Source organism: Antedon mediterranea, chromosome 1 (genome assembly GCF_964355755.1).
Source record: "Antedon mediterranea chromosome 1, ecAntMedi1.1, whole genome shotgun sequence".
Classification (NCBI taxonomy): domain Eukaryota; kingdom Metazoa; phylum Echinodermata; class Crinoidea; order Comatulida; family Antedonidae; genus Antedon; species Antedon mediterranea.
In genome coordinates this window covers 24,940,934-24,958,007 of record NC_092670.1, presented here as the reverse complement: position 1 = coordinate 24,958,007, position 17,074 = coordinate 24,940,934, and the positions used below count along the sequence as shown (strand labels likewise).

The window sequence follows — 17,074 nt, the reverse complement described above, 5'->3', positions numbered from 1 at the left end:
TGGGATATGCCTGAAACATGTCGTGTTAATAAATTTATATTTAGGCAGTTTTAACCTTTTGATTTTAAATAAAAAAATACTGATGTTAAAATACAGAAGAAACACATCAAATCTCCATAATAGATTGAAAGAACCATCATCATCAACAAAAAAAGGTACCATCGATATGGGGCGTGTACAACATTAAATATCCGAAAAATAGCAGGAAATTATACAAAATTCAATGCAAATAATGGATAATGATAATACATAATGAGAGAGAAAGATTTGAGCATGCAGTCATATTTTTTTTTGATTGCTACAGATAATTATGCAGAATTACACAAAACTTGAGAACATTATATTGAAAATTTTATAAATTGGAATTAATTTCCGTTGCATTTTCTTTCAACTGGATGTTAATTTGTCTTTTCATCTTTGTTAAGACAAAACAAAAGACATTTTTTCCTATCATATCGTCAGTATAAAAAGGAAATTTTTGTATGAGCAAAAAAAAAAAAAATCTTTTATTTTTTGACAATTTGTGTTATATTAATTCCAATTTATACATATTGAAATAGTTTGAAGAACAACCAATCATAGTTTGTTGAGACCACGTGACCGTTAAAAGTAGTCGATACGATCCTCCCCTTTTCTTCTCTACACGCAATGTGTGTGTGTGTTGTTTTTGAACACATTATATTCTGCTGTATAATGCGTGTTGTGTGGTGGTGGTGGTCGTCTAAAAAAGTGATTCATTCAACAAACATTTGAGTCGTAGGTGTGATAAAAGAATCAACGTTCTTGGAAGAAAAAGAAACAGTTTTTGTTGTTGTCTGACTCTGTAAATTATCTATGGTATAATGACAACGTAGGCTAGTTCATATTTTGATTACTTTATTCAATTGGATTCCAATAAGCTTGTAAGTACGATGAGTAGAGTGTAGAGAGAAGTATAGTTAGGCTGTGGAATGTGAATAGACCTAGGTAGTGGTGGGCCACGAAGGCTTTCACCTTTGTAGGACGTTTTGGGCCGCTGTCTGAGCTTAGTGGTAGGCAATGTTGGCCGGCCTAGCTAGGCTACTAGGCCTATTTATTAGGTCAAGTTAATGTTATAGATTAGATGTTGATTTATTTACTTGTTGTATCTTTGAAATTAAAATGTTCAAATTTTCCATAACCATAACATAATATCCCAAGCAGGTCAGATACATCCAGCTGAAATGGAATATAATCTTAATTTAATTAACTTGGAAATTATGGTAAAATACCGTAAAACCTCGAAAAGAAGCCCATGGGCTTCTTCTTTTTTTAGTGCTCTTGGGTGGGCTTTTTTTCGAGATGGGCTTCTTTTCGAGTTGTGCTTCTTTTCGAGATGGGCTTCTTTTCGAGATTACTTTTGCAAACTGTAGAGGGGGGCTTCTTTTCAAAATGCATGCTGTAAATTTTGTGAATTTCTACTACAATAATATGACTTTTGAGACATTTTTTCAATCATGAAATTATGTTAAATATACCAATTAAAAACAACATAAAAAGCAAAAAAAACAGTCCTATGATTCACCGTCAAATACAATCATTTGTGAAAATTCCCTGCCGATTTTACATATTTGCCAATGAAGCAGACAAGAAAAAGATACAAGATCGATCAAAGCACCATTTGGACGACAATAAACTGTAAAATAAATGTATGATAAACTTGATCATACATATTAATTATTATCATCAGTCTGCATCACAAGTATCTGGCATTAAATTATCCTACTACAGTAACTCTTAATCACGTGTTTGTATTGTTTATTTCTGTTCCTTTGACGTTCAGTTAATAAACCTAAATTCTTAATACAGTTTAGTAGTCTATCTCGAAAAGAAGCCCATACTATCTTGAAAAGAAGCCCAGGGGGCTTCATTTCGAGATGGGCTTCTTTTCGAGAGTACTTTTGCAAACTGTAGAGGGGGCTTCTTTTCGAGATGGGCTTCTTTTCGAGGTTTAAGCCCATGGGCTTCTTTTCGAGGTTTTACGGTGTGTCAATCAAATGTCTAAAGTAGTTTAGGTACTGCAGTTTTTAGACATGGGCCTGCCGCCTGGTTGTGCTAATATTATAAAACCGCAAACAAATATTTAAATGTGTTCTTTCTTTTTTGTTTAATTTAGGTATTTGTGTACCGACCATGGATATAGAAGAATGGAATTTGTTTTGGATTTTTAAACATTTAGAGAAAAAAGACTCAAAATGCCACAATTGCAAACAAATTAAAGGAAGTAGGCATTCCAAAAACTTCAATAAACAACGTAAACATTTTCCTTTAGTAAATTTAGCAACTGGATACAAACATACCTTGACGTTTCCGGTTCTTTTCCATCTCTGGATCTTTTCTTGTTTCATGTGGAGTACTACATATGCAGGTTTGTACACTTTTACGCTACCAATTGTCTTAATGTTTTGTTTTTAAATTTTTCTTTTTTATCATACTGTACATAATACATTTTACTACTGAATACCCTATTTAGGCTGCAAAAAATATGGTACATTATATGATTCTCATCTCACTGATTTTTGATAAACTTTCACTTTTCCTTTTGAAAATTATTTTTTGTTTGGTGTCGATCGAATAGTGTAATGGCTCAATTGGTAATCGTCTGCCCCGCTCAGATACTCCGGTTATATAAAGGCGGGTTTCAAAGGTCGCTTTGATCAGCCAATCAGAGCCACCAGTACTGTAAATGCGATGAATTTTGTTGCGATCCATTCATAGTGATGATATGGAGTAATTGCAAACAATCGCAATGGGTAAAACATTTGTGTCTTTCTTACCTACAATACAACCTGTAGACTTGTACATAACATCATGATAAATATTACAAATGAATGTGATTTTTGGTTTGTCTTAACCATTATATTTAAATAAAATTATATAACTTAGTAATTTAGTTTAAATAAAGTGTTGTACTGTAGTAGTAGTAGTAGTACACTCTATGCATAAAGTAGTGACTTTATTTGGTTAGTTTCAGTATTGCATTAATTAAGATTTTTCTAGACTAATTAAATTTATAAGATTCTTTTCACTTCATTAGATATCTCCTTATCTAATTATTTGTTACTTAATTAAATGTAATTATACTTCTAATTGGATGTCATTGATGCCAGGTTGATTCAGTTACATTTTAGTTAGTTATTTCGGTACTCAATGTACTTGTTAAAAAAATATATCCATAGACTGGATGTAATAGTTGGCAATTACTAGTGCATACTCTGTATTTAAAGCTCTGTCTACACTATCAAACTTTATGTGACAAAAAAATATGATCTACCCTTCTATGGACATGATAATGTCATATCACTACCATGTTTCGCCACACACACTTTTATTGTCAAACTAGTTTCATAGTGTAGACAGAGCTTAAGTTTAGAAAAAATGAATTTAAATCATGATTTAAGATAATATAATTAAATAGGTAAGTTTTGTGTTTATCACTTTTCATCAGCTACAGTAGGTAATACCTTTACTCACTAAATTTCATCTAGGATTTTAAAATGTGTGATGATCTGATTATAAAACATCTTCCAGGCAATATTTTCCCGAAACTTTTTAATTTTATTACTCATTTTATTTTATTATTTATTATTCCCCATTTAGTGCCAGTTGAAGACCTGCATTATGGTATGAGTTTTTTATTTTAATTTTTTTCATGTATTTTTACTGTTTGTCATGTGTAGGCATCTTCATGCTTTGTTTCTTAATCTATTCTTTTTACTGAACATAATGCTGTATCATTCTTTCAACTTTTTTTTGTTATAAAAATATATAAAGAAAGATATTTCTCATTTTTCTGGATAGGATCTTTTTGTATTATAACCAAGGACTTATTTTTATTTTGAGCTTAAATGAATTCATAGTCTGAGAAAGCCTGAACAGTCTCTTCCCGATTCTGATTGACTAGACTCCCAGGAAGGAATGTACTTGGACCCAAGTCTGTGTGTAAAGTACAGTACTATACTGTGCAATGTTCTCCTTTTCGATAGAATCCAGTTATATTCTTCACTCTACTGTACTTTAGTGCTTTATTTTATGAATTGTCTGCCTTTTATGTTGGTTAAGGTACTGTACTGTTAAAAATGTCTTTGTGAAAAATTCTACATCTATTATTGAACATACTGTACAGTAATACAGTATAACGATTACTGTATTTTGGAAATTTGTTGTATTGAGAGCACACTAATTTACTGTATGCATCTAGATAGATAGAAATCCATTCTGAGAGAGAAACAACAAACTATTGAGCAAAAATAAGTTTTAAATATGTTTTTTTTTAAATACAAAGTATTAGAAATATTGCTACTACTGTATATTGTGTTGACTGTTTGATTGCTATAGTATCATCATCAAGGAATCATTAAATAAGTTTTTTTTCTCAAAAATCATTCATCATTTTGGCACCTTATCGCTTTTTTTTAGAAACTAGTTTCCATATCTTTGTTACTATAGTGTGATGATATGCTTTCATTTGTACATGACATTGTTTTAGTAGATAATAATACCATCATTACATACTGTACATCATTCTTGTTGTTGTTTAGTATTCTGTACATGTTATTATAAATTGAAATTTATAATAAGTATGTTTCCATTGGCTAAAAAAGTATTCCTAGCTGAAGTTTAATCCACCCTACGAAGCGAACTTGATTTTAAAGTAATGTATGGTAATGATGTTTAACTGTTGAGGGTATTTTTCTAGTTGCAACAGGTAAAATGGGACTGCTTTTAAAGTACTGTACTATAGATTTTATCTACTGTACTTGTAGTATGTACAGTACTGTAAATTTCTAATTGACAGCATTGCAACTCTGATTTACAGGTGCGTGCCATCAAATATATTGTGCAGCATTTTACCCTGACTGTGACCTTTAACCTTTTGTTACCACACTTTTTAAAAGAGACTTTTAGGATTATGAGAATTAGCCAGGTGTTAATGTGTTATAGATAATTTGAGATCAAAGAGTTCAACCATATTGTAACACTCTTTTTTTGTGTACAGTACAGTAGGCCTACTGTAGTAATACAGTAATAAGTACTGTGTAATAATCATCCTCTGTTTAACTGGAAACTGAGGACATTTATTATAGTAACCCACTTGAGCACCATGGCAACGCCTACAACAATCATGATTGGCACACAGGAAGACAATTTCAAACGATATAATAAATAAGTATAAATTTTATTAAAATTTTAGTTTTACCAAATGTTGCACACTATACATTGATGATGAGGAAATAAATAAAAAACAAACAAATAAAGTTGACCTACGGTTTAATTAATCCATTCTTTTGATTGGTCAAATCATTTGCGTTGCGCTTAGGTCGCTGTGTTGTGTCCTAGTGGGAACCAAGCTTTAGGCAGCGGGAGAGATAATAAAACATATCTAAGTTATATCAGACAGGTCTCAAACTCCTGATTTCTCGCATGGCAGTCCATGCATTTCTCTATGCAATGCAGCCGTTTTTTCCCATATTGTTGAGTGATAAATGATATACACAGTAATGAATTGTCTACTTTTAATTGGGTCTTAAAAAATGTCATTTATAATATTATTGCATTTTATTTGCCTGCATTAAATTTTACTGCATACTTATTTATCATTTAAATTCCTACATTATTGACGTCCTTTGTATTTTATGGTAATGAAATACCTTGAACTTTTAAACAGTTATCATGACATCATTTTTTAATAATTAATAATCCTTACAACACACAGAATATTATTGTTCTTTTGTTCATTTGTTTTGTGTGAGACAATTTATTTGTTGAATTACAATTGTATCTATAGTTTCAAGAGGACAATTATTTTCTACATTATTCGAACAACCAGAATAAAAGAAGATGATTTTAGGGATCATGTTAAAATTATTCTACTGTACTGTTACTGCAGTATCTACAGTACAGTTACTGCAGTATCTACAGTACAGTTACTGCAGTATCTACAGTACAGTTACTGCAGTATCTACAGTACATTGTTGTTTGGTGTAAAAATGTATGATTTTTTAGTTCACTGTTTCAATGAAGAAGTTTACAAAGCAGTCACTGCAATACAGTAATACTGGTTAGGTTGATCATCCACAGAACGCTGTATAAACATGCTTCAAAGAGTAAACAAAATGTTGTACTGCAGTAACTGCAGTATAATAATGTTGGCATGATCCCTTTAGCATGGTAAAAATTCTGTATCTTACTTTTCATTTTATATTGAATAAATACTGTAGTATCTCCCCTGTGCCTCAACCAATGCAGCAAAATTTTTTTATTCAACCAGTGTTATTTATAATAATACTTATATTGCGTTTCACGAAATCTGCTTGTACTGTAAACGTAAAGAAATGATGTTGCCTCTGGAAAAGGTTTTAAATTTGCAAATCGTTTAACAACAGTTCAATAAGTTGCTGGCGTGGAGGAGTTATCTTGTTTTACAACACCATTGATCATTAGAAGGATAATACCCGTTAGCAAGGGAAATGTAAAGAATTTAGTAATTACTCAATGTTCACTATTTGTAATCATTGTATTTAACCTTTTACTATGATTTATCGTTGTCACTATACAGACCTTTTAATCGTAATTTTTGTTATATTACAGTATTCCAAATTGAATTTTTTATTAAATGTAAGAAAAACTGATGGTTTTTTATAAATGTTCCTATTCTGTAGTTAATTTTCCATCAATTATTATTAGGATTTTTATTATGACATGCTATTGATTGGTTTATGATTTTATTATCTAAAAGCTTTAATGCCGTTTACACCCAAACGCAAATTTAAAAGAAGCATTAATATTTAATTTTATAGAAGTAATCCCTTCAGGTATTAAAGTCAGTGCAGGATTGAAACAATAATATTGTATTGTAAACCAACATAAATCACATGCTTTCATAACTTTCTAAATTTTCATAACAACATTTTTGGTATTAATTATTATTGCCATACAGTACAGTACTTAGGATCAAGTTTTAGAATGGTTAGTCTCTGCTCCCTTACATGTTGGATCTGAATGACTTTTTGATTAAACTGTACAGTATTTTTTTTTTATAGCAAACTGGACGTTTAAATTTCATAGTATGTCAGTACATCACAATAGCTATATAGTTACAGTACAATAGTAGTAAAGCTTTTCACAAATCTAGGATAGGGTATTTCTGTAAAATTGTTTTAGTTTGAAACAGCAGCCAATCTTTAGAATATGTGATTATAAACACAAACATCAGCAACAACTGCTTACAACCAATAAAACGGAGGAGCCACTTAATTACTGTTTTCCAGTCCAGTAGCACTAGAGGCATTATACATTACGTCTTATTAATAACAATTAATGGATGGTTTGTCTGTAGGCGATGTCTTCTTGGACAAATATTCATTTTTTTCTTATCGAAAATGCAAATGATGTAAAAATTTCTCATATCTCCTTGACCTTCCGTTGGCTTCATATTTGACTGATTTCAGTTTTGCGTGAATTATGGATTCGATTTTAACCATCGCGTGTCAGAAGACGAATTTGATTTAATATTTCATGGACTATAATGCTTAGTAACATGCTCGATGTGTAATACGGATATAAATCAAAATTAAGTAAATGTTTGAAATAATTTGACAATTTATCATTTTATGGATAAAAATAATTGATATGTTTGTTATTGCATTACTACTATTAATGTAATACTATAATGTATGTAGTATTGCACTCACTGGGTTATAATTTTTCATCTAATAATTAATAGTAGTCTGCTATGAGATTAAATTTGTTTATTATAAGTCGTCTACAGTACAATAAATCTATGTCACGAAAAAAAAAAGCAAACAATATAATATTATGTATTAAAATAAAAGTGAATATTGCTACAGTTTAAAATATTAAGTTAATTAAACTAAAGATAGACTACTACCATTGGCTTTTTGTTAATTGTTTGAATTGATGTAACTTCCGAAACAAATTGAAATTCTTTGTTTATGACAAAAGTAGTTCTAATATATTACTGTGATTTTCAAAAAAAAAAAAAGAAATTTTATTTTATAATTATTTTTATTTATTTATCTTATTTTAACTTTAGATAAGCTAATGTAGTACAGTATTTATGATAACTATGCAGCTGTCCAGTCAACAAGTCATTCTGTGCATGCTCAGAAACATTAGCCAGTGTAGAAATGACAGTAAAGTAGTAGGTTTTTGTGCCATACATCGTGAAACCGATTCAATTTAAATCACTTTATACCCCCTTTCACGTTTCCTAGCAAAAATCAGGAGTTTACCCACACTGGGGCGCATATCATACAAAACCCGCGCTTTGACACCATGTTGTGTGTAAAATCTAGAACATTTGCTATAAATAACGTGATGTGAAAAAGGAGCAATATGTTATTGTTAATACAAAAAATGTATTACCACTAGTCTTAATTGAATACTGTACAATTGGCTTAAAATAACAGTAATCATTGTTAAGTACATTTTTTCACTGTCAATCATACAGTATATCATCTTAAACTGATCAAATTATCTCTTACAATATCAACTTAGTGTAGTGTTAATTGACAATAAATATCAACATATATGTTGCTGTTACAGTTTAACCAGCGTGGCATTATTCCGTCCTATGGGACACACTTCAACAATTCTCTCTGCTGTATTCTCTATGCTTGGCTTGTTCTTTTGTTAATTTTTGTTAGTCGTTTTGCTTCGGTGCTTTTGTTGTCCGTCTATTTTGTTGCTTTTCATGGAGCTTAATATGGTCTGTGGCCAGGCATGGTATAATTTCTTTTGTTGAACAACACTGTTGTTTAACTGTTTTGGTTCTGGCTATGAAGAAATAATTCTACCATTTTGACTGTAATGTCATCATTTAAATGTGAAATTTTATATGCTACTGTAGTAATATTTCTACTACATTGATTATCACTAAGTACAATATGCCAGTAATGTAGTCTGATAATATATTGCACACAGTACCAGTATCAATTTTTTAGCATTTTTAGGATAGCAAAACTGTTATTTAACAAAAATGAAATGAAATTGTCTGATTGTATTTATTCTAGAAATCTACAGTACTTTCTAGAATTGTTGGATACAGTACTATAATATTTATTCAATTTTATTAATAAAATTAAATATTTTTTCTTTTCGTTTTTTTTTTTTTTTTAACATGACAAAATAGAAAATAATTATACATACTGTATTAACCGTAACTGTAGCCAACAGTTAAGACAACTATTTGGACATTTTATTAAAATACAGGCACTATTGCTGACTGTTGTAATGTAGCGCTTGTAAAACGAGTATATCTCTGTATGACATTTGACAACGTGGTGACTCTTTAAACATCAATTTATATTATGCAGTATACTATCATTCATTGACTGAAGGCTTTCATAATTATAAAATTGTAAAGAATATATCTGATGTCACATGAATTGAAATTTGTACGTATTTAATTACATTTAGGTGTCAATCATTGTGCTGTTCATTTTACAGTGAAATTGTTTTAATCTCGCTTGTAAAGTGATGTACATCAATTGCCTATAAATGATAAATAACAAGAAGTTGTTATTTTGATACTACTGTATGATATTTTTGTGGTCATTTATTTCACAATATTGTTAAATTATAAATTTTACAAAATATATTATATCAGGATGTGAAATTCAACCTGTATAATCTGTCGCACAAGGTTGAACTTGCGTCTTTTGCGTTGAGTTCAAGTGTGAACCAAGCTTTAGCTAGCCACAAAATAAACTGTATTTTGTTTATGCTATTTGCTAGTGTGAACCAAGCTTTAGCTAGCCATAAAATAAACTGTATTTTGTAAATGCTATGTGCTAAGTGTGAACCAAGCTTTAGCTAAGTCACAAAATAGACTGTAGTTTATATAACTACTGTAGGATAACCTTTACCTGCTGAATAAACTGGCAAAACTACCAACACCACTGTTGGTTTGTGTAATAAGCTGTATTTTTCAAGCAAAGGATTAATTGAATTTATTGGAAAATATTGTTGTGTTAACCACCAGTTACCTACAGTACAGTTATTAATTATAGTACCATGTAACTATTTAACCTAGATCATTAAACTACCAGTATCTTTTAGAGTACAGTGTGACACAAATACAAATATTTTAACAAAATTGTTAATACATAATTAATCGCGCTAATGAATAATATTAAAATAATTTAGACATTAAGAACATGTACAGTATTATCAAATGTTTCAACCAGATGATATACATAGCTGCAGTGTTTAAAGTTAGTGCACACGTTTCTTTATTCCATACAGTACTGTATCATGATTTCATTATTAATTTGTGAGTTTTGATTTGTCTTTAGGAAGTTTCTCTATATTTCATTTTACAGTGCATTAGTGTCAGTTTTCTATATTGAACCCAGTGTTTACAGTGTACAGTACTGTTGTAGCTATACCCTAGTCAAAATACCCTTTTATACATTAGACTGAGATAGCTTGTCATCTCCACTAATTGTACTATGTACATGACTGACATCTTGTATCGCTACAGGCAGGTTATTACAGAAACCTCAATAATAATAGACTTGTTTGCGATAAGATCTAGCAATAGCAGTAAATACAGGAAGTGATCCATTGCTGTTAGGACAATCTATTGCTTCCAATCCAACGTGATCACAGCATTTCTTTGTACAATACTGTATACAAAGCATATACTTAATATCTAATCCCAACACTATCCCAGTAATAAAGTTTTTTTGTTATTCGACAAACAAAAATGTTGATTTAAATTCAAATTTTTCTCTAAAAATAACAATCTTTTCAGCACCATTTTAATTGAGTACCTACTGTATACACTGTAATAGGATCTTGCCAGATTGAAAGTACACTCAATAAATATAAAAAAAATATTTTTTCTGAAATTAAATTTTATATTGTAAAAATCAATTGATTCATAAACTAATTTTTTATAAGATGATTTAACCTAAAATTATGCAACTTGTATCAATATGGAATCGGAAAAAATTCCATAAATGTAATGAATAAAATTGTTGGCCTTGTAATACTTTATAACAAGAGACAATTTGGCTACCATTTTAATAACGTGCGTGTAGTGTTTAATGGATGTTAGCCGAGGTTGCCTTATATTTTGGCATAAATATTACATTTATTTTTGACACACTGTGTCTATGGAAGGCTTGAAAATGAAGATCATCATAATTAAATCTTGAAACAATTTAGTCCTCAATCAATAACATTATTTGTAATTTCTGCCACTGTGGTAGGTGTCATCATTGTCTACAGAGAAACAAATAAACCTTTGCCCACTACTGTTAGTTGCTATACAAACATTTGCACTGTAAAGCCAGTCTAGTCATTGTACTAAAAACATTCTATGAATATTTGTATTGTACTGTACAAAGTCTGCATGTTTAAACATTATGCCATTATTCTAAGGATTTATTTGATTATACATACAGTTAGTTACTGTAGATATACTGTACACAGAGAAAATGTTCATAAAAAAAATTATTATGTGCTGTACCCACCCTTTTTTACCAATACTCTCAAAAATCCTTCTTTAAAATTGCATGAATATGTAATGATTTTTATCTATAAATGCCAGAGTTATTCCTATAAATTATGCACATAAACCTAGTAAGATTAAGTTAGAAATGATAATGTATTCTGCATACCGTAACTTGACAATAAATTTATGTAAGTATTAAAATCTGAAATATTACACTTTATCCTCAAATTAATAATAAATATAAAATTGCAAGTCTTATTGCATGATTATATTAGTTTTTTCATTCATTAGATAAACTTTATTTAATCACTTAAAACAGTCTTTTCAAAATTCCCATTTTATGAAGTGATTGAATAGGCATTAAGTCATGAAAACAAAGTTGTATTATCTCACTCACAAAAGTACCTGTGATACTATATCAGGGAAAGCTAAGATTCAACTAGTTTACTAAGTTCTTTGAACAGTACACCCCTCTCCAATAATGGACTAGTCCGCCTATCATTCCATAACATGGGCATCCCCACTCCCCCAAAATACACTGTGATTGTTTGTTGGATGTGCACGCTCCTAATATTACAGTCGGCCAACATAAGTATTCAAATGTCCCAAATTCTTTTCCCAGTTGATAATTTTTAAGTGCAATTTGAAAAACAATAGTGTTTGCATTTTATTGTTCCAAGTACATTTATAAACATTAATTTTGTATAATTTTCTCGAAGAATAATTATCAGATAATCATCAAACTATTTTGTAGGAATGTACATTTTAAAGCTGACTTTTATTACACAAAATCGGTTAACTATTTATTCTATGAGATTCATAGAGTGTGTAGTAATAATGCAAGTGCTAGATACAAGTTATTATTGAATCTGTTTATTTGCTGACAGCATCTGATATCACATGTTATTAACCCAACACATGCAGGGAAATGTGAAACGAAGCTATTTGAATTGGATGTACAGTAATTATCCGTTACATACTCAAATACCGACGTACAGTAGTCTGCAAAAATATGTACATTATGCTGTTACTTAAAAGCTGATAAAATGTTTTCTACTCATCATAACTAAAAAAACTTTTAGTATTTTTTGTAATATTTATTAAGGAATTTGAGAATATAGGAATATATTTTTTATGTAAGTTGTACATTATTGTAAACCATATAGCCCTCCAGCAGTGGGGAATATTGGCATAATACTACTACTGTACTTTAACTACTAACTAATGTTGAGTACCTAGATAGAATAGGTTGAAGCCTCAAATGCTGCAAGAACCATGGAACATATACAGTAATATTATTAGGGTTGTTTCCGTGTCAAATCAACCAAATTTAGAAAAAGTTCATGCGCAACATTCAAATAAGTTAGAATGAGCAAGTTTTAACGTGATAGCTAATAGTATTACCAATACTGAGAACAAGCTTCCCTAATCTCTTACAAAATATTGAACTCTGAAAAAAAAAAAAATGTTGTCATTAATTCTAAAAAAAAAACACATGATGATGATTATCACCACACTCTTTTGACAAATGAATTATCATAAAAAAAATGAATTAACCATAACAAACACTGTATAGTTTATTGCTGTAATTTTAATTGCTTTTTTACAATTAATAGCCATTTGTTCGTTTCTCTCTCAAAAACCTAATTTTTTAATAATTTATTTATTTTGTTCCATATGTGAATGTGAAATGTGTTTTTTAAAACACCAGAGAGAACATCTTGCTATAAGTTTAAATGAGTTTCTTGTCACTGGAGGATTAACACGTCAATATTTTTTGATACGTTGTACTTCAACATATAAATTATCTTTCATCTCTTCGTTGTCGTTGTATGATTTTTGTATGTGCTCATGCAACCTATATGCTACTTGAACATTTTTAATCTAAAATTTGTATGGAAACACGCCATATTTATATTTTTTTAAACTTTTTTGAGATATTACAACTTGCATTGCTGTGTGTTATTAAAAATTGTTTGCAAAGATTCATTCTCAAAGTGATTGGTTTTTCCCATTATGTTGCCATCAATGACATTGAATTATTTTAATCCTCATATAACATTTTAACTTATTAAATACAAAGAAATCCTTGGATGCCAAAATACATCAGTGTATTATTAAGGAAATGTTAAGATTAATAAAATAAGCAGCGACTCTCTTACACTTCAGTATGTTGAGCTCGTAGTGAAATATTAATAAGGACATCTTCTAAGAAAATCTTTATTGCAAGAAATGAAAAAAAGCTTTAAGAAGTATCAACAGCAACAAGACCTGTAAAGCATATACAAGGGCAGTATTAGCACGAACAAACAAGGGCAGTAGCATTGGTTACAGAAACAAGTTAGTATTAGCATCAACAAGGGCAGCAACATTGGCAACAGAAGCAAGGACAATATTAGCACCAACAAGGGCAGCAGCATTGGCAACAGAACCAAGGACAATATTAGCACCAACAAGGGCAGCAAATTGGCAACAGAAACAAGGCAGTATTAGCATTAATAAGGGCAGTATTAGTACCAAGAAGGGCAACAACATTGGCAACAAAAACAAGAGAAGTATTAGCATCAACGAGGGCAGCAACATTGGCAACAAAAACAAGGAAAGTATTACCATTAACAAGGGCAGTATTAGTACCAACAGCAGTAACATTGGCAACAGAAATAAGGGCAATATAAGCACCAACAAGGGCAGTAACATTGGCAACAGAAATAAGGGCAATATAAGCACCAACAAGGGCAGTAACATTGGCAACATAAACAAGGGCAATATAAGCACCAACAAGGGCAGTAACATTGGCAACAGAAATAAGGGCAGATATAAGCCCCAACAAGGGCAGTAACATTGGCAACATAAACAAGAGCAATATAAGCACCAACAAGGGCAGTAACATTGGCAACAGAAATAAGGGCAATATAAGCACCAACAAGGGCAGTAACATTGGCAACATAAACAAGGGCAATATTAGCACCAACAAGGGGAGTAACATTGGCAACAGAAATAAGGGCAATATAAGCACCAACAAGGGCAGTAACATTGGCAACATAAACAAGAGCAATATAAGCACCAACAAGGGCAGTAACATTGGCAACAGAAATAAGGGCAATATAACTTATAAGCACCAACAAGTTGGTAACATTATCACTAATAATAACACTGACATTGCTTGCAGCACCAACAGTCAGCAAAAAGTGTATGAAATCAAATTTACCAATAAACTAATTCTTATAAAATGTTATGTATCCAGGCAAGCATACATTCAGTATTTTTATCTATTTAAATCAGAATAAAATGAATGGCTAATTTCAGCAAATACATACTCTGTCTATTGATCATTCCTGATTAAAAGTTGTGCCATGAATTTCACCTCAAGTCATTTTAATCTTCTCAAAAGGAAATTATTCCTCATTCCCTACTAGCATTTGTTGCCTAGCAACTGCCGTACCATACCTTAAGGTATCATTCCAAGACAAATTGCTATTTGATGCAGTGTCTTTAGAATTGTGCAATGAAATCTTAAATCGAATCGTCGTAAATACGGCGGCGACGGACAGCATATCGTGTCCACCACCTGCTTCATAATCAATACACTCTTATGTTTCATGCTCTGAGTTATGATGTATTCCATTACTAAGTAAGTAAAAGCCCATTAAACACTTTACTACTGTGCTTGCTGGTCTGTGATGAGTGGCTTTTAGAGGTGTTGGAATATGGTACAAAAGTTTGCATTAAGGAGGGGGATCTAGAGATCCAAGGGGTCTAGAAATCCAAAGGGTCTAGAAATCGAAAGGAGAGGGGATGGTTTCTGACCATATTTTATAATGCAAAACGAGAATCTTAAACTGAAACTATTAATAATAATATTTATTCAGCAAAAGTTCTTAAGTAAGTTTTTTGATATTTCATCTTGCCATGAGCCCAAACAGAAAACTGCTCTTACTCCATATATTGTTCTATGTTCTGCACAGGGGCGGATCCAGCATTATAGATTAATGGGCTAAATATTTTTTAAATGATAGAAACCATTTATCAGGTTGGAGAAAAATTTAAGGGAGAGCTAGGGCTAAAGCCTATTTAGCCCTCGGCTAAATCCACGCCTGAACCACACCTCCCCCTTGGATTCCTATACTCTCTTTCTAATGCAAACTTTCTGTATCTGCACTATTTCTACATCTAAAGCCACCATGGGTTTTTCATTTTACTAATTAAATTTTACTACTAAGTTGAACAGAAAGTAATATCTAGTCCTGAGGTATAGGTACTGTGACAGCATGATAACAGAAGTATGATAAATGATATTGCTTTATTAATGATAGTAATAGTATTATTTTAATATTAATAAATTGTGTATAAAGTTAAAATGATTTGATTACAGTATATTAATGGTAGGATTTGTAGATAAAGAATTTAAAATGATTGAGGATGCTTCACAATTATTATTTTTAATGTACAGGTTTTTCTCATTATCTGTTTCAGACAAAGCAATTATTTTTCATAAGTAATTTATTGCATAGTATTATTAATCATTAACTCACAAAACATAATGAATGACTGGTTTTCTCATCACTTTCATGTAAGCTACGCCCAGTGCACATTGTACTAAAATAGATATTTAAATTGAATGAATACATTGTATTAGTCTTGGTGCTAGATGGAATTTTGACTTAATATTGGTAAAAATATAAATATTTTGGCACATATGGCATTTCATACGTTTACTACTTGAGCTTTTTAAATTATTAGACAAAAGTCGAAACTCTGACTGGTGGCTCTGTCTACACTATCAAACTTTATGTGACAAATATGTGTGATGTGCCCAAACATGGTGGTCATATGCCTAAATATTGTAGTGATATGATATCATCATGTCCATATATGGACACATCACATTTTTTTGTCAGATAAAATTTAATAGTGTGGGCAGAGCTTTACATAAAAATATAATAAGATAAAATTAACTACAATTTAAATTAACCAACACTGTATCTGATCTGTATTTTTTCTTACTACTCTCTTTAAAAATTTAAAGAAAGAAATTATAATTGAAATTTATAAAATGTAAAGCCACAGTAACGTGTCAACAACCAGAAATGTCCTAGTTTCACAATTTATGTTTTCATAGTAAATACTCAAACTTCACCAGCTATTGAATTCTTTTTAATACAATAATTACATTTAACGCCGTGCATGCAACATAATATTTTCCATCTACTCAATCAGAAACACTGTATCGACAAACTAGATAGTGCCAAAAACCGTATACAATTGATTTTCTGCAATCCGATTTGTAACCCATTAGATTGAATGAATTTCCCTTTAGGTCAGTGAATAAATGGTGTTTTGACAAGTATATAATGATTGTGCAAAGAATAAGTTAATGATAATGATATTTTCACTGCTAGGTTCTTAGAATAATTTTCATTACCTGGACAATTTCTGTTTAATAAGAATAATAGAATATTAAGTATAAGATTATTATATTTTCCACTGCTATCATTAGCAAGTAATACTCCTCTTTCTGAATTATAACACTACACAGTTTTTAAAGGAAATTTTCACTCAATATGTTCTTCA

General features: G+C 30.7%; 1 protein-coding gene across 4 annotated transcripts in view; it reads left to right on the top strand.

The window, feature by feature from the left end:
* Positions 1-699: 699 nt before the first annotated feature.
* The window catches only part of LOC140063528 (protein sidekick-2-like), an 85,404-nt gene continuing 69,029 nt past the window's right edge, over positions 700-17,074 (top strand). For all 4 annotated transcript variants that reach the window (XM_072109888.1, XM_072109887.1, XM_072109886.1 and 1 more), the window contains exons 1-2: positions 700-902; positions 2,135-2,386. In XM_072109888.1, coding sequence (XP_071965989.1) covers positions 2,152-2,386 — 235 coding nt within the window. In that variant the 5' untranslated portion in view covers positions 700-902; positions 2,135-2,151. The remainder of the gene's footprint in view (positions 903-2,134; positions 2,387-17,074) is intronic.